At 41.6% G+C, this 24,241-nt stretch overlaps 1 protein-coding gene across 3 annotated transcripts in view; it reads right to left on the bottom strand.

Annotated features, from left to right (window-relative positions):
• Positions 1 to 24,241, bottom strand: part of myo3b (myosin IIIB) — a 75,684-nt gene that overhangs the window by 12,246 nt on the left and 39,197 nt on the right. Inside the window, exons 24-34 of one of the 3 annotated variants that reach the window (XR_005077147.1) lie at positions 19,343 to 19,422; positions 18,028 to 18,048; positions 16,834 to 16,911; positions 15,109 to 15,314; positions 12,231 to 12,342; positions 11,907 to 12,069; positions 11,363 to 11,536; positions 9,822 to 9,918; positions 8,453 to 8,507; positions 7,396 to 7,519; positions 5,456 to 5,474 (exon numbers count right to left, since the gene is read on the bottom strand). Coding sequence is in view for 2 of the 3 variants with exons in the window: in XM_037110825.1 (XP_036966720.1) it covers positions 7,396 to 7,519; positions 8,453 to 8,507; positions 9,822 to 9,918; positions 11,363 to 11,536; positions 11,907 to 12,069; positions 12,231 to 12,342; positions 15,109 to 15,314; positions 16,834 to 16,911; positions 18,028 to 18,048; positions 19,343 to 19,422 (1,110 nt within the window). In the remaining variant the exon portion in view is untranslated. The remainder of the gene's footprint in view (positions 1 to 5,455; positions 5,475 to 7,395; positions 7,520 to 8,452; positions 8,508 to 9,821; positions 9,919 to 11,362; positions 11,537 to 11,906; positions 12,070 to 12,230; positions 12,343 to 15,108; positions 15,315 to 16,833; positions 16,912 to 18,027; positions 18,049 to 19,342; positions 19,423 to 24,241) is intronic. The other 2 variants (XM_037110825.1, XM_037110826.1) reach the window with 2 other exon arrangements.

Below are 24,241 nucleotides of genomic sequence, written 5' to 3' on the forward strand. Positions count from 1 at the left end.
TTTGACATTCTTCTACCACAGCGCGGGCTGGGTTTCAAAATTTATAGGTTACAAAAGTGTGTTTTAAAGCCAAGACACCTTTACAAGGAGGCATCTATATTTAATGTCAGATAACGTTTCATCTTCTTTGCCTACGTTTTTGGGTGAGACAGGACATTTCTTCATCATCTCTCGCTACCTCGGCTGCTCTACCTTGACTAAAGCTGCATTTGCTTTTTCCATCTTAACACTACTTTGTACTCACTTTGAACAGACCTCATCACATCTCAATCCTATACATCAAAGAGCAAGCTCCCCCCGCCAACTCTCAGCTACCAGCCCCCCGAATCCCCCCCCCCCCCATCTTTCCTCGGCTTTCTTGATGTTATTCAAACCAGCACAGGTTTACTAAAGTCACACTTTGTAAATGCCCAGAAAGTTCCTCTCAGGTCTGAGATATTAGTGAACTTTTACCGTGAATGTTATCTATCCATGCCTCAGAGGTGTTAACACTGTGTGAATCCTTGTCACCCTCAGAATATGTGAGGATATTTGGATAGATCTCATGCACTGAGGAAAATAACTGAGAAAAAAAACAAAACAAAAAAAAAACAGAACAGCTGTATGTATCTCTTCTAATCAAGTAGCTCAGTTTGGCTGCATCAAAAGCTCTTAGGTTTAACACTGTGACTGAATTGTGTAATGTTGCTGCTTAGAGCTACCGCATCTTCCTGGCATGTTGTAGTGAAAAGAAAATAAACCAGCATAAAGAGAAATGTTTGCACCTTACTGTTTAGTTAAACAGTGTCTGTATGTAGGACATTGTTGTGCTAATGATGCAGAAATGGATTTGATAAACAAATGTTTTATTCCCCCGAAACTGCATCAAAGAACTCAATCACAAATAATAAATCCTCACGTCCTTGAAACAAAGTCTCAAAATGCAATCACATTGTAAAACAAACTGTGTTGACTTTATTCATGTCTTTGTTTATCTGAAAAATAATACAAAATAGCCACTACACAAATCCAGAAAAAAACTACACACTGACTCTTGACTGTGTTGAGTGCTTCAGAGATTCGAATGCAGCAAAAAGCTAACTTTGTAGGGGTGAACTATTCAGTTTTAATGTTGAGATTACAACTGGTGCTGCAACCTGAATCCTGACTGTCTCTTAAAACTGGCATCTGTTGATTTCAATGGCAATAACGTCAACTGTGAGCGGTAAATTTACTCAGCTGCAGCCAATTAACATTATTTTTCTTGATTGTTGCCAGATTAATAGTCTGTGTCTGAACACTGGTCAAGAATAATTTTGTAGAAGATGAAACATCAAGAGCATAAAGAGACTACAGATATCATTTTGTTGTACAGTCCTGGTTTCATAATGCAAATTAAATTGATTTTGAATCTTGAACAATTGGATAGATGGCGATGAAACTTCATGGAGACATTCATGATCAGATGATGAATCAAAATAGCTTAATTGGTTCTCGGACTTTGCTCCTATGATATTATCAGGTTTACAACATTACCTTCAGCTAGCATGCTAACACGCTCAACAAAGATGGTGAGCATGGTAAATACTATACCCTGCGAAAAAATCTGTATGTTAGCATGTTAGTGTTAAGCTCAAAGAAAACATTAGCTCCAGGTCACGGAGACTGTTGACTCTGAGTCTTGTTTTCATGGGCAAGATTACGTGAGATGACTTTTCTCTGCCTGGCTGGTGCCCTTGAACTTGTGTTTCGGCTTCCAAAAGTGATCTTACTCTTACAAGATTCCCCTGTTTCCAAGGGGACCAGATTTAATAAATACCAGAATAAATCTGGGATTGTGGTTGGTACAATCAGCTGTCGTTTAATAAAATGTAGACCACATACAATGGCCCGTATCTTTGATTGTCGAAAAATAATTGCATTTTAAATCGTACTTGCCAAATTTGGTTGAGGTCTCAATCAGACATTTTCCCTCACACTGCTCAGCTGCAGACCTGAAGCCCAAACCAGGACACACGGGGGTTTCAGCACCACCATTTATCCATTCTGACCTGCAGCGATTAGAGCGTGTAGCAGATCAGAGGATGGGTCAGGCCTCCCATCTCTGTGCCTCTGTTTGGGAAATCACTGCCATTTGATCCAGGCCAGCCCCAGAGGAATGCTGCTCCTGCAGATATATTACAGGCAAGGAAGGGGCTGCCAAACTGGCTTCTGGCATGGGAGAGTGTGGTTTGGACATGGGCAGTCAGAGCTGGGAAAGGGTCAGACAGTGGCTCACACCAGGGGTTTGCTAAATGATCGCGGGTAATGTGTGCTGTTTGGGGTGGGTAGGAATAATGGTCTACTGGGTATACAGAGGCAGCGCGGTTCATACAATATTGATTTCTCTGTATCAAAAGAAAGCCAAACAGAGTTTGCTCGTCTCGGTGCGAAGACTTACATATTGTACATGTTTGCTTCTTGAGATAAAAAAGGGGCCTGCAATTTTTTTTTGAGATAGGTGTTTCTTTCATTTTTCAAAGAGCAGCAGATGACTCGTATTACATCTCTAAATACCACTTTGAAATCCCTGGAAAAATCAGAATGCTTCTCAGAAACAACATAAAAGAGCTGCTAAAAGGGATTTTTAGTGGAATAAATTAGAGATGTATCGATTTACTTCCAAAAAATCACGTGCCGCAATCACCTGACTTCTCCCAGACCACAGAGAACCACTTGGGCTTTGTTTATTCAGATGGAGGGAGTGGAGGCACCAAAAGGCATGGATTATAAGGAAAAATCATCAGTAGGGGCCTTTGATGTCTAAATGAGGCATGTGCAACCCAGACCCCTCTCTTTACCTCACAACTGCCTCCTCTCTCTCTCTCACACACACACATGCACGGTACATAAACCCAGACACATGCATACAAAAACCAACGGCGGCATTATCCCTCAAACAAAGACTCCAAACAGATATCTGAAGAGGATTTCCAGAACTTCTCCTCTGAGATTTATTACAGCTCTCGTCATTTTGGACATTATACTTAAATAGCAACACTCATGTGCTTCGGATTATAAGACAAACTGTTCGAGTCCTGCAGATAATGTTGAAAAAAGAGTAGTTTTCCTGCATCTGTTTTCACTAATGCGAGCAGAGGATGTTGTTACTTACAACCAATTTTTCACACTGAAATCAATCATTTCCCCTGACAGCAGATTTTGGAACTTTGACTCCAAAAGAAATGTTTATACGGAGGGGAGGGAAAAAAAAAGTGTTGGAACTTTGTGGAAGTCAATCATTTGTCGGAGGCATAATGCATTTATGTTGAAGCTGTGACCTCGCAGGATGAGTAAAAAAAGTAAGAAGTGAGGAGGGAGACGTGAATGAGAAGAAAACCAGGCCAAAAATAGATAAACTATGCAAATCGATGGCATTAAGCCTTTTCTCTCCTGATCAGTGGGATTCCTAACAATTCTATTAAATAATAATGCCTCACTTATCTTATGAAACTGCATTCTGTCCACAACAACGACAAACGAAGGAGAAAAAAACTTTGTTCAACTACATCAAATGAGTCAATCTTCATGTGAAATTACAGAGAACTTGGAGCATCATTTTTCCACCTTGATTTTACGTCTGAGGAGATTATTCTGTTGGAATTGTGATGATGAGTAGTTTGGAAGTACATCCTGTTAACTACTCCCACTGACATTAAGAGGATTACGTAGGTAGCGTCAGACAGAGGCAACTCCTTCCGTTAAGTTGAGTCTTTCCTATCCCTTCCAAATCTCTGCTGCCGCTATGTCGAGCCTGTAATTTGCCTAAAACTGAAGGCATCCGGTTGAGACGCTGCGATATGCGGAGACAGACAGATCAATCAAAAGGGCTGAGAGACAGCGAGAGGGTGGGAGCGTATTTGTCTAGAGAACACGGAGAGGGTGGATCATTTGTCTGGCAGATGCATGTTGATATGGTGATGCTGCTGCTGCTGCTTTGCTGGAGGTGGTGGTGGTGGTGGTGGTGGGTTGTGCGAAGCAGCACCTGGTGGCTGCAAACCTTGTGGGAGGACATGTGGGAAGACGCTTAAGTGCTGAGGGGAGGGAGCGAGGAAGAGAGGAAAGTGAGATGTACTGGTGAGTGTGGGTTTGACCTCAGTGTGGCTTAAAAAAAACACAACGTGCACATTTCCGACGAGCTCTCCCAGCTGCAGCTATAAAGTGCACAGAGAGCTCAGGGCGACAAACAAAATCAATTCATATTGACTTTACCCCGTTATGCACTGCGGGGATGTAACTATAACCAATATGTCAACATGAACTCAAACTATTCTTCGCAAAAACCTTTTCATTTTTCTCTCCCCTCATCCCTTCAAACGACCAGGTTAACTATCACGCGAGGCGCAGAGGTAATTGGTCTCTGTGTTGTGGCTCCATTTTATCACTGTCTCTCTCTTGACATGTATGTTTACCACAACTATAATCTTCAAAAAGCCTGTTAACATAAGTAGCTCAGCTTTCATAAACCATAAAGTCAGCTCTGACTGATCCTCAGCACCATCCTGTTTACCACGCTGAGGAGCATAAGCAGCACTCTGATCATATCTGCTGCTTGCTAGCAAAGGCTTTCTTTCTGCGAGCGCCTCTTTGACTCATTTCCAAACATGTTGTATTAATATTCAGGCTCGGGAGACAGGTGATGAGAGGTGGCATCGTCTTGAGCGTGCAGCTCAAGCACGCGCCGTGTATGTGTGCAACTTTTTCACTGACAAAAACATGGGAAGTCAAAGGTTTGTGCTGCAGACAGCGCCTGGAGTACAAAGTGCTTTAATGCTCTCTTTCCACCATAAAATGCAACACTGCGGGTATTTTGCTAAAGAGTGAGAAAAGCTGCATAGCCTGGTGTCAGATATTGAGCGAAACAGACATCTATCCGAATCATCTCACTGCCTTGCCTGCTTTGTTTCACACATGAAAGAAAAAGCCGTGCTGAGGACGTCACTTGCATCGCTAGGCTTTGTTAAATCACTTAGAAAAGACCCTAGCGTCCGTCAAACACATTGAGAGGTTCCAGGTCATGCCCCGGTGTTTTGGCATTAATGGGAGCAGGGTGTGGAGTGTGTGCGAGTGTCTGGAGGGGTGGGGTAATTCGATTTCCATGGCTAATTTTCTGTTTTTCTCCACTGGTGTCCTGAAACACTCCAGGTCGAGTTCCAGCCCGAGTGAGCCGACGCGATCACCAGAGGCGACAGCAGGATGAGACACAGGAAGGAGCCTGGTCTCCAAACATCTGGCAGGGCAAGGCTTCCATGACTCGCTCAACCTCGGGATGAAAAAAAAAAGGGCCCTCAGATCTGCCGGGATCAAAGTGTGCCCTGGGTGCCTGAGCCACCGTGGCCTCCCTCAACATATTCAAATGGGGTTTCCTGAAAGAAGCCGGAGCCACAAGCAGACCTTGGAACATAAACGAGGCAGGAGAAGGGGCGATGATGAATACCTGAATATCTGTGTGCGCTCTGCAAAAAAAATAAGTGAAGAGCTCGTAAAGCCCATGGCGGGAGAGGAAGAGGACTTTTCTTTATTTTGTCAGGACATTTAAATAGAATATAAGAGAAGTGTCAGATATGAAACGTTAGCTCCAGGCTAATTTAGTCAGTGTAGAGACTCTCCAATTTACCTAATAATATCAAGTAGAAGGGAAAGAGAGAGTCTGACAAAATGGAATAAATGATGCTAATGACATTTATTATAAAAGAATAGGTTCCACTAAGTTAGTAGTCCCAAACCTTAGGGAGAGACCCCCCAAAGGGTCGCAAACAATCTCCTTCTTTAAGTACGTTTCTCTTGAGTTGTTGTAGTTTTACGTTGTTAAGAAAAGTGAAACAATTTGCTGTAGTGCAACTTCAAATTTCTTGGGGAAATCAAATGCTTTCAGAAATCAAGTTTAATTTTTGTTCATTCTACAGCAACATTATTTCTTCTTGAAAAAAACACTGACAGTAATTTCTAAAAAGATCTTCTAATACCAAAATTGATTTCTATTGGAAAGAGGTTTATATTCTCCTTAAGTCTAGACTGAAAGCACATTACGTTGGAGGTTTTGTACTAGTTATGCTCTTAGAGATAAAAGAGAATAACTATAAATTCATCTTCTAACTTTTTTCTTTCATATTTTAGCTTTTTTCTTTGTAAAAAACAAACACTTTGACATCTATGCACGTTTAAAAAGTGCTCAAATTAAATAATTGAGCAATTCATGCCATACTGAGACCATAGCATGGACAAAGGGGTCACAAGACAAAATGATTGGTGATCAGTGCATTAGGTAATACAGCACAAAATAGTACATTGTGCTAACTTCATGGTTTCAAAGCTTTTTTTTAAGGTTGTATAGCAAAGCAAACATCTATATACTGGATATTTAAACTGAAAGGGATGCTAAGGGCAAAGGAATGTGACATTTACATATGAAACTAAACATCCTACATCTTCATCTTGGGTTTCAAACTTCAAACAAACAAAACAAAAAAACAAAAAATTGAATTCAGTTGTTTTTTCAAAACTCTGTGTTAGCAAATGACTCTGGTGACGCAAAACCTTTGAGCAAAATGTCCTCATACTGGCTGTAACAGCACAGTTTCCCTCCGTAATCACTCTGACATTATAAATTCATCAAACACTGCCTCCCTTCAGCAGCCGTGATGCCTGGGAGCGGGGGTCACCTGTACGCAGCATTACCGAATTAGCCGCTATCTAACCCAGACCTGCTGTGGCGTGCTGACACTAATCCCGGGCCCGCTAGAGAGCCCTGTCTGTGTTACATTATCATGTCTAATCCCCGTAATCTCTCAGCCGCGCTGCTAAATGCTATTTCACCTCCGTCTCTTACCTCATACCCCTCTAATAACATTAATGAAGGGCCGGGCACCCATTACCCAGGCTACCCCAGTGGTGACGGCCGTAATCGGAGGCCCCCTGCGCAGCCACCCACTCAGCCTTCCAGGCAGCAGGAATTAATGTAATTCATCGCCTGGGGCAAAAAGCAAACCAAACATATGTTCAACAAATCAGGGGTTTGTGTATTTTCTTGTCACCGTTACTGTGCAGGTCTATTAGAGTCATTGATGAGATCCTTAGTGAAGGGCTCGCCGTGCGGGAGAATGAGCGCTTTGAAGTGCTCGCGCCACTTCGAAAGCCCCCCCGCTTGCCATGAGACGTTTATGATGAGCTGACCTGGGTTATTAAAATACCGCAGAAATGATCACCCATAATGCTTCTCTCTTTTCGCTGTCAACAGAGAATGGCAGCAGAGGATTGGCTGGGATGAAAGGTTGAAAGGGGCCCCGTATTAAAAATGGCACTTTATCCATTAAAGCAGGATTTCTGCTGTCTCTTTGTGTAATTACCTGCACCCGCCAGCTCTGTGCTCAGGCTTACCTTGTTTACACTGCATGTCTCGCAGCCTTGCTGTCTCCCTGCAAGGCTTCGTTACACTGTCTTCTGCTCTGCCTTTGTCTCTCTTGATGTCTTTCACTTGTCTGTCTCGGCTGTCGAGGCCAACCTTGAAAGAGGAGGCGTAAAAAAAACACACCCAGAAGAGAACAGCAATGTCAATGAAAGCAGCGGATAAATAGACACAAGTTGAAGCAAGCCCCATAATGTGTTTTTTTTTTCTTTTTCTTTTTTTTTTCAATTTAGTCATGTAGACGCTGTATTCATTTATTTACAATTTACAATTTGGCACTCATATAACTCAAACCCATTAATGTGCTTTGCAATGTTAATCAAATGCTAATGCAATTGCATATCCCCCTTTACTAGCCCTACCTCCTAGCAAACAGCACCACACTGACTTAATTGTGAGGGCAAAAAAAAAACAGCTCATACAGACTTCCTCTCATATTTAATTTTATCTTTGAATAAAAGAGCTATAGGAAAGTATTAATCTGCTTAACATTTCTAAGTACATCCTCCAAAGGATTTTGCTTTTTTAATCTTACATATGCTCAGCAGAGTTACTGGCAAAAACTGTACATTTTCCTCATTTCATCCTTTCAACATCAAATGGTGAGCAGCAAAAATTGGATCAGACTTCAAAGACTGTGATGTGCTCCAAGTCACGGAGTGGCTCTTCTATTTCACATATTGAATCCGAGCAGGATATCAAAGTGCTACCAAAGAACCTCAGGTCTTTACTAAAAAAGGGGTCTAACATCTGTAGAAAGAGGAGCGCAAAGACAAATCACCTCGGGGAAGAGCGAGCATTTATTCTCAGCCGTGAATTTCCAGCCTTTTGATTCTCTCGTTCCCGTACCACCCTGTCTTCTCCGCTGAGATGGTGGTTGGAGCAAGAGAACTCTTTTGTCTCAAGGACTCAAAAAATTCCCAAAGAATAATCTGGGTTAAAGCTGCTTTGTAGAGGAGCAGCGTTTTTTTTACACACACGGCTAAAGTCAGGCGTAAGAAAAATGCTCATTGATATTCTGTTACTTACGTTTCCTCTTTGTATGTGATCTGCATGTGCCTCTTTGCTCTTCGTGCTGTTAGACCTGTGAAAGGAAGAAGCATTTTCAACTGAAAATGAACACATATTGTTTGGATAATTACATATTAATACAAAGATGAGGAAGACATGTCTTCTGGTTTATGATTATGCAATTTGCAGAGAGCGAAACAGAGACTTGTCGGTATGTTCTGTTGCATTATTCAAAAAAACTAAAAGAAAAGACACAACATCTGCAAACACAGTGCTGCATGCCAGTTGCAGTCATGCTTTGAATCTAGAAAAACAAAAATCTCATCCAGTTTGGACTCGGTGATGCAACTGGAGGCTCTCACTGTTTGGATGCAAACACAGAATTCATGCGTGGCAGAGAGAGGAGGGATATCAAAAGGGAAGAGAACAGCATGTAGGTGAGAACATAGATCTTACAGGATGAAAATGGGCCAAATCATGTCAAAATAAATCTATATGGAGAGATTCCAACACTGATTAAACAGAATTGTTAAGTGGAGGTTTGAAGTTTTTCTCACCAAGGAATATGATTGTAAACACAGAGAGAAAAATCCCAAATGAGGCTGCGCTCGGTTTGAGTATACAACAAGCATAACATTTTCTGATGTGTAAATCTAGTATTTTTGGAGCTCGAGTCTGGAGAGAAATGCACAGCATTGACCAAAAGTACCCAAGATTTGAGATTTCATTGATACACAAATATTTGTTATCACTGTGATTTCCTTGCGTTCATTTTAAGAGCTGTTGTATATAAAAAAAATCTCCCAACACCCAAAATCATTCAGGAATACGTCTCCTCTTAAACACATTTCAGCATGTAATTTGTAATAACTGATGTGTGAGTTGTGGTGGGGAGAGGAAGCTAAACGCAGCCCCAAAAACCCGCCATCGACACCATGTGTGTTGCTGTTTGCTCGGTGGCTGCTCTGCTGCTTAGCACATACTTTCTTAATGACCGGCCTGCCCATATGCTGAATAAACACAAAGTCTTCGGCTCATACATCTGGAGACCAGCGCAGAGCCCAACCCCATTTGTGGTCAGACAAGTGTGCTATCTTGGTGGAAAGATATTTATTACATTTATAAAAGCTGAGAGAGGTGGTGCTCGGGGAGGAGCTTTCTCTTCTGCTTGAAACAACAAGTACATCATAGGGCAAAAGGAGGCTTAATGTGAGTGACAGGTATGCGAGACCTCTTGCTCCATCCGCTGTCTCTAACACCGGTCTCATTTTAGGTCGTATCTGGAGCCTATTGTTTGCTCTGTAAGAAGAAACAATAAAAGAAAACACAGGAAAAATTTCCCTTCAGTGAGGATAGACCCTGATGGATGAGAGGTGTCAAAGCTCACCCTGTACACCCCTCCATGGTGGTCTTCCCTGCAGCCTCAGGGTGACATTTCTGCCTTTGGGGTCTGTGGTCCCGACGCACCCGATGGCCCCTGTAAGCTGCGAGGGATATGAATGTCAGATGTGCTCTCACTTTCTTCCCTCTGATATGATTTAAGCAACATACACATAAGTCCACTGAGGCGGTTATCGAATGTAATCGAAGCAATTAACACAATTTACAACAACTTATTGGAGCACTCAAACAGTATTAAAAATGCTGCGTTTGCTTGGAGGAGGTGCAATGCGTTTAGTACTCGTCTGAGGAGTTTAGTGCAGCAGTGGGAAAAACATCATGTGATTATTGAGACACACTGCGCTCAGATGGACGGTAAACAGAGCCCACTGACTTGCTCTATCAACCGGCTTTGTGTTTTTCTTGTAAAATTATATGCGCAGGAAAATAAAGCTCAAGTACATTGTTGAACCGCGGTTCCTATTTTGCATGGTCTAATCTGATCGATGGTGAGCATGTCCCCCAGGCCCCGCTGAGATCTGAGGAGCCACCAGGCTCATACATTTGAAAGGCATCTGTTTATTTTCAGAATGCAAATGCAGCCCACCTCAAAGGCTATAAGCTGCGGAGAACACACAATGTGAATGTGCTGGAGTGCTCTGCCGGGGGGCTGAGGCCCCACTTATGTCAGGTTCAGGTTCTCCCCCCACCCTGAACCCCAGCGGCCACACACAAACACATCCCTCTAAAGAGAAAGACGGCGGCGACAGAGAGGCTTTCCTCACACCAAAACCATGTTTACCCATTCTGCAGCATTATTTACAAGGGGCTTTAATGGAGGACATTTACACAAGGTGTGCAGGCGACTGAGATGCTCCATGTGCCAGATGAGGGCAGCCCTTAGGAGAGCTGGGGGAAACAATGCCAAATCTCCTCCCCCTGCCCTCCTCTCTCCTGCCCCTTTTGGCACCCTCCCTTGTCCTCCAGTGAGAGGCTCCAAGGAGGGGGGAGGGTGGGGGGGGGGTGGACCCGGGAAGGTTAATGTGCCCACTTTGATCTTCGTCAAGGCACACTGAGTAAGAATTAATTTACATTTCAGATGAAAAGGTTGACAGTATAAAAAGGCATCTTGTTTCTGGTATGTGAGAGCTGTGTAATAGGCCAGGAATTTGAGAGAGGAAGTCGTGAGGAAACAGAAGGGATAAGCCCCTCTCTTGCCTTTACTGGGAAAGAGATGAAAGGAAAAAAGGATCTCAGTATGCACTGTTCTTCTGAAACATGGGGACCAAATGCTGCCCAAACTTTCAAAAGCTTTTTCTTTATGCATTATTAATTAATTATTACTGTTTCGAAGGCCACTCGTTGAGATCAAAAAGGTGTTTCACAAAGACATGAGGTTTTCAGGCCTTTACCCTTTTTTTTCTGCTTTTGAGAATGTACGTAAAAGTGGTGCGGGTTTACACCAGACACAGGACAACAAGAGACATTCCAGATGTCTGCTCTTGAATATACGAAGAACTCGAGGAGAAAATGCAAAAGTGTCTTTACCTGACTGAATGCGGACAGCTGCCACTTCCCGCTCTTTTTTTATTTGCTTGAGGTTCTGCCGAGCAACATGGCCCCTCCAGGCTGGGGAAAGAGATAGAGACAGTGTGTGTGTGTGTGTGTGTGTGTGTGTGTGTGTGTGTGTGTGTATGTGTGGAAGAGATTGCTGACCTGCCTCTGTGAAACAAAATAGACAGCACATACTACACAAGATCCCACTTCAAAACACTGCTAAACCAGGTGGCAGAGGGATGGATCCCTTTGAACTCTCTGAGGTCTTATTGTCTGCTCTGAAGCATTGCTCTTAACCCTCGTGGGTCAAGCTGTGGTTATCAAACTCATCTCTTTTATGAAGACTCGCAGGAGCATAATAGACTAGAGGTCATTAAGGAAACCAACGGCCGAGTTCACATCAAATTTGCACCTGTTTCATCATTACCCGATAAAAGACTTCATCAGAATTTTCATGTTAATTTGTACTTTTTTTAAAAAGAAAAACTGCACTGAATAATTTCTTCTGTTTGCTGTTTAATTGATGCCGGCGTACCTGACTGGATGACAACAGCCCCGCGGCTTCTCTTCTCCCTCTCTTTTCGGTAACGCCGGGCACCCAGCCAGCCTTTGGTGTAAGCTTGCATTACGACCACCCGAGCTATCACCTCCCTCAGCAGCAGGTTCAGCTGCTCCACATGGTAGTACCTCAGAAAAACCTACGACGATGTTTATACCAGGTTAGATTATCACAGTTTAGATTTCTGTACTCTCATTTATACATGTTTCTGGTACATGTTATAATTATTAGAGGCATAATATTGGACACAAAAACGGATTTCTTTATTGTTTAATATTTTCTGTGTAGTCATGATGCTACCTTTGTTGTCCCCAGCACCCAGCCTTCCAGTTTGGCCCGCTGGAGGATGGCGACGGTGTTCTCCCTGCTGGTCTCAGGCATCTGGTGAGCCCGAAATGCAAGGTAGTAATATCTACGAGAGGAGGCAAAGGGGAAAAACAATGAAAAGTGTGATCCGTTGATGTTATTCTTGCAGAGTCAGGCTGGAGCTGATTCTGAAATCAAGCGCTCAGATCAGAAAACTTAAAGAAACTTCACCAAAGATGATATTTGAAAAGAAAAACTTATCTGATGCACATTTAAGGATCACCTTTCAGAAGCTTAGTTTTGCAACAGGAAGCTCCTCCATAAAACAGACACACGTGTTTCCACCTTACTGTAAAGACAATATCTGAAGGGAACTTTTGTAAAGTTGCAAAGAGAAAATGAAGAAGTGAATCAGGTGTGTCTCTGACAGCTGGAGCGAATAAACTGAGCTATGCAAAGCATAGTTTTGTCAGAAGTTGACAGTATAGGCTGCTTTACAGATGGCTGTAACAAACAGAGAAGGGGCTGTAGAGGTCACGAACTGGAAACAAACCAGTTGTTTTCCAGCTGCTGATAAACCTTAAAGAAGAAGAAGAAGAAAGACGAAATTTAGACCTTCACCTTCTTTAAACTGCTTCTTCTTCATCTACTACAGCAGAAACAGTCAAGTGAGTTGAAGTTTGAGTTCCATTTTGCATTTTGTAAAATATTTTTGATAAATTGAGGGAGCTTCCTCCAAACCTTTCGCATTAAATTCTTCAAAATATGCAAAAAATATTTCGCTGAAACGGGTCTACTGTGGTGACAAAAATGACCCATATTGTGAAAATGTAGAGCTACAGATCAGTAATAATAATGGAGTATTGTTAGTTAGATCACTGTCTTAACACCAGCATTGCCAGACACAAGGGCAGGTGAAAAAATAGAAATACACATTATATTAGAAATACACCTATATCTTTTTTGTTTGGCATCATTCCCATGTGGGTTATACAGGAAAAGTTGTAAAATGTCAATATATCCCCTTTAGTTTCTTTCTATTACACCCTTTGTTTACTTTTGGGCTGATTTGGTGTAAACTGTGAAATTAAGGACTACAAGTGAATGATCTATAGTCAAGCTACAATGATTCATCAAATTCCTCATAATTAAATACAAACATGCAGCTATTCTCAAGTAACTGACAACATTTGGAAGTATTTTAACTCATCAAGAGGAGAGTCTAGATCTTAACACTTTCATCGCCACAACCACTGGAAGCATCGCACAGCTGGAAAATCTCCTGCTCAGCCAGAGCGAAAGAACTAGCCCGACCGAGACATGAGTCTTCAACAGAGGCTCTTTGTTGGAGCCCTTTTGACTGGATCATCGTCTCTTATTTCAGTGGCCTCATGAAATGTCCATCAGCCGGGGCCTATTGCTGTTCATCAGCTCCACTGCGTGTTTTTATCGCTCACATTGTCTGGATCCGTCCCCTGATCCTCTCGTTGTAGTTTACAAAATACCAGCATAGGACAAAGTGGCTCTAACTGTTTGCTCAGGGACATCAAGGCTCCAAAACGACTGGTTCATCTCTTGTGTTCTGGCGTTGGTCAAAAAGAAGAACAACAACAAGAAGAAAAACTTCTTTGAACTCCCCTCCCCGCCTCAGTCTAGAGCCTTTCATTCTAATTCCTGTTGATACCTGTTATTTCTTTGATGGTAAATACAAAGCACTGCTTGGCAACATCAGACGAGCCTTTGATATGAGAGCACAAATTTAAATCAGTTTTCACTAAAGGTGCAGTTTAGCCGTACAGGTCTGTCTGTATGACTTCTGCCTGGCTCAGGTAGGATGATATGGATTCAGTAGTGAGGTTAAAATGTAGTTTGAAGTGGTGATACACCCTCTCATTTGCACACACACACACACACACACACACACACACACACACACACACACACACACACACACACACACACACACACACACACACACACACTTCATTCACAGGTGACTTAGTGAAAACAGTAAAAAATCCGGCAGGTCTTCCAATAATCAAACACTGTTTAACCAGGACATGTGATGCTGTGATTCACAGTTTTAGGTTGCCAAAATTAAGCAGAGTATTTTAAAGTTTCCCTAAAGCAGCGAGACTAACCAACCATCTAAGAGCTTTTTTTTTTCCTGCTGGCCACGAGCCCAAGTTAATTAAATTCTATATCATCCTAAAGTCTCCACATTAGAGGTGGCTGGAATATTTTTCAAAGGAAAACTGATCAAACATAAGTTTCCCCGCATTTTCCCACAGTCTTCTAAGCCTGTGTGTTTTTCACCTTCGCAGGGCTGCGGATGTGTAGCTTTAAATATGTGGTTGGACGTTGGCACTTATTAACAGTTATCATATCCTGTCCCACATTTTCCAACAACAATAACAACACCCCTTATGTAAAGCCGGCCTAATGATGGAGCCTTGTTTTAATTGTGGTCCAATGTAATACCGGGGGGACCTGGAGAATACGTCTGAGCTTTTCCAGGTCATTGAGTTTAAGAACAAACTCGTTATGAATAGCAAAAGGAAATCCATTAAAATGCATCACCCCTTATAATCACAGTTCCTCCCTGTTTGAATTGACTCCACATTTTCCAGGCTTGGGTATCCACCCAGTTAAAAGAGCTGTAGGATTTACTCTTGCACTATCACTAATGACTGCCAATTAGTCAGCCTCTTGCTCTGCTCGACTTGTACCCCTATCTAATTAAAGAACCCGTGTTTTTGTGTGATGCGGAGCACGGCCCGCTTGTTCTGTACTATCTCTGGGGCTGCGTCGATGCTCAGTGTGTGCACGAGCTGCAGAGTGTAGCTGCTGCTTGTCTCAACGCGGCTCTTACCTGTTGACAAACTCTTCAAACGTGATGCGGTGGGAGTAGCCTTGCCGGCGGATGTTCACCGTCTCCAAGATCCCCGTGTAGCGCAGCTGCACCATCACCCTCTCCTTGCAGAAGCGCAGCGCCTGCCTATCATCATTGGGTTTGATGCAGCGCACAAAGTGTGGCTGACCCACCACCATCTTTGACAGTAAGTCCATCAGGGAGTACTGCAGACACACAATTAGATTTATGTTCATTTAATAAACAGGTGGTAGGGACAAGAAGAAGGCAAGTTATCATATAAATGCACTTTATCTGTGTCCAGTGGCGTCAGTTGACTCATAATGACCTTAACTTCAACCTCAAACATGAAACTTTTTCCAAACATAGATGTTTTGATAAGAGTACAAGCTGAATAGTAATTGATAGTGTTAATCAGTCCCAACAGGACCTGGCAGACTTTTTTCATTCTCATAAAAACAGACATAAATAAATGAAGAAGCAGAGGATTTAAAACAAAAAAGAAAAATAAATAAAAGCAACTGAATCACAGAATTTTTTTTATTATTTTGGATCACCAGTTGTGGGAGACAAGAAACAACTGTGATTTTAAAAAGTAACATTTTGGGGGGGGGGGGGCCTTGGGAATAGCACAGAATCATATAAACATCATATATCATCACCGCATCAAGTTCTTAAAGATTTTACAGACATGGATCAACACGAACATTGTTGTGGAGAAGAATTTCTGGCCACCTGACAGAAATAAGTCCAACAATCACTCTCCTTCTAGCTCTAATTTGGTCTCCACCAACTCCTGAGAGAGATATCTGTTATTTTAGCTGCTAAACGTCTGCCCTTGTTTCACCGGTAGGATAAATAACGTAGAAATTCAGATCACACTGAATTTACTGTGTAAGTTACTGTGGTAAAAACCTTTGCATTAGAATATCTTTTTGTTGTTGTAATTGGTAATCTTGTGTTTCTCTGTGGATTTTAGATGCCTTTTAACTGTTTCTGCCTTAATGTGCACTTCTGTTATCAGCTGTTACAGGAGCCTCAATAGATTAAAATTAATGAAATTTGTATGAACTCCTAACAAGATAGTTCACAACCTGAAAAAATGTCATGAAGATTATTACTGTACACGCTCTGCCTAACTTGACAGTTGATCTCTTGACTACAATTTAGGTTGGATTTGATTTCCCTGTCGAATGGCATTAATCTTATGGAGTGGTTTACGTATTTAAATAGATAAGAACATTACAAATTGGTTTATTTGAAATTAATCAAACTGAAATTCTTCTTAAATAGAGGCATTTTGCAAACAATGTTATCAAAAACACAACGTTAATAATACAGGAAGTAAAAATGAATGCGAACAAGGTTCCTTGTAATAAGCAGAAAACAAAATGCTAATGGAACAAGTGGTAGTTGTTGAAAACAAGTGTCCAGTAACTCAATGAAATGCTACTTTCTAGTGGATTGTTTCTATTATATTAATTATAATTATTTTTTTGAGTTTAGAGATTAGACACACGTACTAGTAGTTTAACTATATCTTCCTCGTTAACAGAGTTCTGAGTCCTTTTCGACTTATTTCAAAAGTTACTTCTGAGTAAAAGGTGGATCGGTCTGTTTGTGTCAAAATAATCATGATTTTGATTGAACTGAGGAGAACACAAAATGATCTGACTGCAGGTTGCTGTCAGACAGTTAAGCAGCATAAAAGAGAAAAACACCTACACGGAAATATGAGGCTACAGTCTGTCTCCTCATGCTGGTGGTCTCCTCAGGGTGACGCATCATCTCCATAGTGTCCACCTGAACACAGACATTCACAGTGAATAAGCTGCACTGATAAACAGGCCACACTCAGGCCAGCAGCACATTCAAATGAGATGCAGTTTATTTGCGACCTGACGTCCTCGGTGGGCTCTGTAGAGATAAAGGTGTTATTACAGCAGGTCTCCTTCCTCTAAATGGGCCAGTTGGGAATAGACAGCTGTGCTAACTGTGCCGTCTGTATAACATAGCACCATAAACACTTAAAACTAACAATCTAGAGAATAATTCTGCACTGCTGTGGGGCATGGGAAAATTGCACAGCATTCTGAGTAATGAGACTAGCTGTCACCAAGCAGACAGTCATTCCGACAACGACGGATTAACGAGGACACAATATAAGCTTTCTAATGGCCTTCGCAGTTCATGGCTTCATCAAAATTAATGATGCAATAGATATTTTATGGTATGTCTATGAGGCAAAGTGAATATCTTAACACTTTATTTCATCCTCGTACAGAAAAAGAAAAGGTACGTCAAACAATCTCCGAGGTTACATGAAGGGAGGAATCAGATGCTTCGACACAAGTACAAAAGGTTATCTAGGACTCACTTCCACTTCTCTAACAAGTCTCACGCTACTTTAATCTGGTCGTACTGGTAACTTTCTGTAAGTGTCAGTTTCTGTCAACTTCCCCCCAGCTCTGATTGAGAACATGACGGCATACATATTACATCAATGACACCAAGCTGTTACCAAGAAAGCTCATCTTGTTTGAGAATAACTGAGCGGGGGCTTAGAGGAAGTTCAACAAAGTTCTTTCTTCCGCAGCTATTTTGGCCCGTGTTTGTGTCCCACATTAAGTATTTCTATAATCTAAAAGAGATACATCACAGAGCATTTGTTTACAGTAATGATGCAGAATTGTGGCAGCATGAGAAAATAGTTCAAAAGAAATGATTTACATTTTCCAAAGCCAGACTGTGATTGATGTTAGACGAGAGAAGCTGCACACATCTCAGAGTTAGTGACGCAAAGCTGAAGTTTCACTTTGGATTACAATGGTAATCAGTTGATTTCAGTGAAATATGTATTTTACTCATTTGTCTGTTTGATTTGGAAATATACTGAGATCTATACAACAGAAATCTTACCTTCAATAGGTATTTGGGAGACTGAGTACAGCACACGAGTGACATGGAAATGAAGGAAGAGAGAATTGGATAGACAGGAAGTGAAGAAGCTCAAATTCACCTGTAAGGGTTTTTTCACTGAAAATCATAATGTGAAGACTTCAAAAGACTGTAAAAATACTTCCATAATAGACAACGATGTAGTATTTTCAGTTTCATATCTTACAAACATTATGATTTTGCCAAATGCTTCCACTTAAATAAAGTAAAATAGTTAAGTGTTGTTAAAAGTAAAAAAAAAAGTCACATGTAACAAGTAACAAGATATGTTAAAACATTAGTTTGGCAAAAATGAAAGTCACCCATATAAACAGAACTTTAGTAAAACTCTTAAAGTCTTAACTATCAAAAAAGCAATTTTCTGGCAATAAATGTACTTAAGTACTCAAGTACAAGTAAAAGTAAATGACATATATGTATACTGTATATTTACAGGTATTTACAATATTACATTTATGAATAATGACAAAAAAAGTCAATCAATCAACAATTAATAATAATCTAAACACAAAAATGTGCTGCTTTGACTCAGCAGCTGCAATCTGCAAAGTAACAAATAACTAATGTTATCAAATAAATGTAGTGAACAAAAATGACCTCCAGAATGTAGCAGAATAGATGTACAAAGTGAAAGAAAATGGAAACACTAAACTACAAGTACCTCAAAATTGTACTTAAATAAAAGTATTTAGTTACATGCCATCAATGAAAAAGAAACAGTGGAATTAATAGTTTGAGCTCAGAGGTGAGAAAGTCAGTATTAAAAATGTTTTGTTTCTAATAAACTGTCTTATGTTAAAAAAAAGTGTTGTGTGACTATAAAAAGAAACTGCACAGTGACCCTCAGTATTCCTACGGGTAGAATGTAATATTTTCAGACTACTTCTCAATAAGTCTTTTGAGTGTTGCTACATGAAGAGTTATATTGCAATATTATAGTCAGGGCCTCTCATTGAAGTACACTGATGCAGCTATTTGAGCTGACTGTGTGGAGAACCCACAAACATTTTAACAATACTTTAGTGCCCATTAACAGCAAAACAATAGTTACTAAGCCTGAAAAACTACTTTTATGTCGGAGACACTGAATGCCAGATGGCGATGCTGCATCACCACAAGCAAGACAGCAAACATAACAGGGTAGTCAATTAATGTGGCTATGCTTCACAGCACAAGTTTTTACTGGGTGTCTTGTGGTGCAATGCCTGAGAGCAACAAATAAAAAACATTATGTTCTCAGATGTGATGATTTGTGCTACAGGAGCACAGGCCTCACCTTCGTGCGTCCTGAGCCAAGCTGCGGCGGCAGAGATCTGGAGGCAGCGGTGACCCGGGCTCTGGACGTGGCCAGATTTCCTGTTTAAAACCAGTCATAAGTAATCATGTCAGGGTCTATTTAAAACATAGAGATTTTAAACAGCTGTGTGAGAGTGAACCATCAAACATGGAGACAGCGTAAACACTTGGAAGATGCAACGTGTATGATGTGGCCTTCTGTCCAAGGTCACTCCAAACAAACAGGGGGAAGCACATGTCACAAGCATAACCGCTAACTGCGCCTCAATATACTCATTTTGATACTCTTACCGATACATTGACTTCAACAAGCATTTCTAAACTATTTTCAGTATAATAAAATCTGTTTTAACAAAAGATTACATGACACATACACGTGGTGAGCCGCGTCTTTCCTGCCCAAAGACAGCCAATAAAAAGTATCAAAGTTGGAAGAGAGTAGGAGAGCTGTGGAGGTACCAAGTTAGCTCAGTTAGCTGTGCAGCCAGCGGCTCCGACCAGGACTTTTTACATCCAACTCAGTGTATTAAGGATTTATGTCAACTATACCAGAGATGAATATTGGAAGTGAAAAGGCAAACCACAACGTATTTAGGTGGCTGGTATCCTCTAGTATAAAAAGTGACCATTGGGCCTCAGCGAAGTTATGTGCTCTACTGAGTGTAATACTAGTTTTGTTTATGATTTGATTAAAAGAGGTGAGGGTTCTTGTGAGACGTCTCCTCTCGCATACATTTGTGAGCTGAAACTACAGAGGCTACTGCGTCGGAATTTAGTAGTCGCATTACGAGACAGGACAGGCTGGGGCTAGCATGCTAACTGCAGCAGATATCTTTGACGTAAAATCAAAACTATTGTTTCTTCACATTTGGTTGAAAATGTTAGTTCATTTTTTAAAATGTTTTACTTAACTTAAATTCTGGCCATATATTACAAATTGCACCTTCAATGTGATATTCTTTCTCAACATAAAAGACACAAGAAAAAACAAGGTGAACATCCAGACTACTGGGTTAAACAGCGGTGTTGATACTGCAGCAGGGCATAAAAGACAGTTCAGAAGGAGCCTAAATCTTAGCTGAATCCCATGGACTCAGGAGTGCAGCTGCCTGCACAGCAGTCCAACAGCCCCACACACAGCGGAAAGGATATGAGCAGAGCATATGCAAGACAGTCTGAACATTTCAAAGTTTCTGCACAAGATGTCCAAATGTTTTCTCTGGCTATATCTTCAGAGGCTAAACTGTGATTAATAGCAGTGAAAGAAGCCTTTGAAGCAGGATTGGTGACATCAAAGTCCTAATCCATGGGTGGCAGGATTTTTATAATGAGTGGGAAGTATCTTAACACATTTCAAAGGGTTTACTCCATGAATAAACAATAGCTGCACAGATGTGCCACACACACCTTTAGAAAAATACGTCTGCAGACACAGGAGGCAGCATTACCCAAGCTGCCGTGTATGGCAAGAAGGAAAACCTTTGTAAGTTTTTTAAGATAAAGCTGAAGTGACAGGCCAACAATTGTTCTAGATTTTCCACCGCACACAGACGAAACTTCTAAAATGCAAATATGCAGTCGGCTTTTGCTATATAATTTCGAGACTTGCGTCAAGTTGTTAAGGACATGGTCTGACAACGAGCCAGAAAACTTAAAGACTGGATCAGCGCCTGCCTTCCTCGGAGGACACGGCCCTATCAAGTGTGTATTAGAGGCATCAATCAAACGCTGCAGAGATCAAAATCAATTTATGATGGATTAATTAACAGCCAGACCACTTCTAACTTGAGACAAAGAACGTCCTATTTGTGCCAAAGGTTTTAAAGTGAGCCAAAGCAATGTGGTGTCTCATGGGACACACATACACACACACACACACACACACACACACACACACACTGCTGTAGTCAAAACAAGCCAAAACATATGATGTGAGAGCACTTCAAAAGAACTCAAACAGTCTTTTAAGCTAGTGATGGTACTGCTTTTAGCATTTGACAGTTATCTACTAATTTTTATTTATTTATCTATCCCCTCATTTATTCTGCTATTAATACATTTTGCATTTGGTAAATAAACAAAATTCAAGATGTTCTGTCACATTTAAATATGCACTTTTATATTTGTTAATAATATGCTTAGAAAAATATCCACAGGATCTGAATCCAAAACCTAAAAATAGAAGAAAGGAGAGTGTAAAACATGATAACATGGAAATATGAGCAGCTAATTGCTCATTATGAACACATGTTTGTGATCGGGCCTTGTCTTTGGGATCACGGGGACAGATTTTACAACCTCAAACGCCCCTTTGGCACAATCCGCACACACACAAAAACACACACACAAAAAAAAGTATGATCTTTGAGAACAGGAGCCGTTAAACTGTGTCGGGTATATTACCAGCACACAGGCAGGGAGGGCCCTGCTCCAATTAGCCCAGAGTAAAGCTGGATGGATTAATTGGAGTGGGTCTTGTGCAAATGAAGTGCGCTCTCTCCTCTCCCCATTAGTGCTGCTGGGCCAGATCATCTGAGCACATTTGTCATGATGAATTAGCGGCTGCGAGTGGAACGGGCTCGTGGAGTGTCACTGTGCTTTCACGCCTCTCACTTCCATGACACCATCAAGGGGAGATGAAGGGGCTGCGCCGCGATGAGAGAAACTATGACAGTTGTACCTAAGCCTTGCAAATGGACACTCGCTGCTTTCTTCGTGTATTCCTTGGCGGGTCATATTAATTCATTCTTCTGGCGGGTTTCATATCCCCTCCTGACTAGATGATTAGAGCACGGGTTAATAGTCAGTATCCTCAAAGATTTCTGCCTCCTGAGACATGAAACCAAGGGAACACCTGTGATGTCCGGCCTGAAAGAAGACCTTCTAATTTAGATACAGTGGGGAACTTGTCTAATGATGTGGATTATAATTATTCAAATAAGACACGAGCGAGAAAAGGGAAGATTTGTTCTTTGACAGTGGATTCAGTTAAAGGGACAGTCCACCCAAAAGTCAAAAATACATATTTTTCTCTCCCCTTTTAGTGCTTTTTATCCTATAGATGGTTTTGGTGCCAAATTCAGGAGATTTGGGCCATCGAGATGTCCACCTTCTCTTGGCCTGTGGCGCACCCCCCAATCCCCCCCCCCAAAAAAACCCAAACATTTGAGGAGCTCAAAATTAACGTCTCATTCCAGTTACTTAAAATAATGGCTTAAAATAACTTGGCTATGAGCAGTTTCATGTGCGAACTATTTTCTTTTTGCGTCACAGCACGGAAGGAATCAAGCATCTACTCATGAACGCAAGATTTAGGTAACATTAATAGCGTCTGCATCAACTGTACCATTAGCTAGGTTTGCTCGCATCTTGTCAGTGACAGGTGCACGTTTCCCTTCTGCATGGTGACACACAAAGAAAATGGTTCACACATGAAACTGCTCACAACAAGGTCCATGGATTTATCTTGTCGAACCGGGTCATGATTGCTGGAAAGGGACATTGCTGCTAATTTTTTTTTGAATGTAGATTTTTTTTGGTGCTTGGAGCTCAACAAACCGCGTGCAACCTGGGTCCATTATATTCAAGAGAAAGCAGACATCTCTTCAGCTGATGTCTCAAAAACTCACACCAAAAAATCTAGATGGATAATGGATGGTATATTTGATTTCTGAGGGTGATCTTTTTCTTTAATGAAACATGTGTTTTTAGTTAGGGACTAGTTATTTTAGGTCAGTGCTATGAAACAGACAAAATAAAATATGAGAGAAGAAGAGTTTTAGCATAAAATCTTAATAATTACGAGGAGAGCAGGTGAGGGGAATATTTCCCATCAGGTCACTCAGTGCTGAGAAACAGGCGGTGGGGGGAGCGTCCCACTGATCGTTTCTGCTTCACGCATGTTGCTCTTGGCATGGACTTCCAGGACAAACACAGAGTGAGGCAGTGCAGTGTGCAGGGAAGGGGAGGTGGAAGGAGAAGGGGGAGGGGGGGCAGAAAGAGAAAAAGCCTTCCTTGGCATCTGTGCGTTCACTTTGAAAATTAAGCCCAGCAAGAATCCTGTAGGAAAAAAAAAAGCTCAAGCTGGCAGTTGTATTGGGGTTCTATTGACAAGAATAGTCAATGTGCTCGGGATTAAAAAGCAATCCTGCGTTCAATATGACACCTCCCTACACGCTTTTATGAGTCCCAGTGTGCGCCTTGTACTTCAGAAGCTGTGGATCGAGCTGTCGACACGGGGGACAATCAAAGTTGTAAGAGAGAGCAGCCTTTCCCGAGCTGAGTGAGCAGAAGCTCGCTGGATATCTCCGCCGCTCTCCCGCTCTCTTTTTGAAAACATGTGATCTAGAAACCCAACTCAGCAACCAAGCAAATGAGATTAAAGCACCCATAACCCCCGCCACCACCCTCCCCACCCTCCATAACCACCACCGTTTATGCCTAGAGATGGCTCCGGGGGCTGTTGATTTAAATGCCATCCACTACTGTCAGAGCAGATCAATCATAAAAAGCACGGTGTAATTGGCTTTTAGTGACACAACACAGTGTTGCATTTATCAAAGGATGTTGTACCATGTGACTTAGGAGAGCTGGCTCCTCGCTATTGATGTGCGGGGCCCGTCAGAAAAATCCCACTGCTGACTCAAAACATTCTCCAATATCGCGATTAGGGGAGAAACCGAACAAAAGTATTACTTGGTGAGTGTCTCTTCTTGGTCCTGTGTGGAAGTCTAGATAGAGTCGGTGGTGTCTGCCCACTGGGATGAAAAAAAAAAAAAAAAAGAGGCTTCAACTGAGATAGAACAAAGAGCCAAATGTGTCATATCGCTGGGAGAAGCCTGTCATCTCTACATAGGAGGATCTCCTAACATGAAGGGAG

The sequence above is a fragment of the Acanthopagrus latus genome, chromosome 9 (assembly GCF_904848185.1).
Source record: "Acanthopagrus latus isolate v.2019 chromosome 9, fAcaLat1.1, whole genome shotgun sequence".
Lineage (NCBI taxonomy): Eukaryota > Metazoa > Chordata > Actinopteri > Spariformes > Sparidae > Acanthopagrus > Acanthopagrus latus.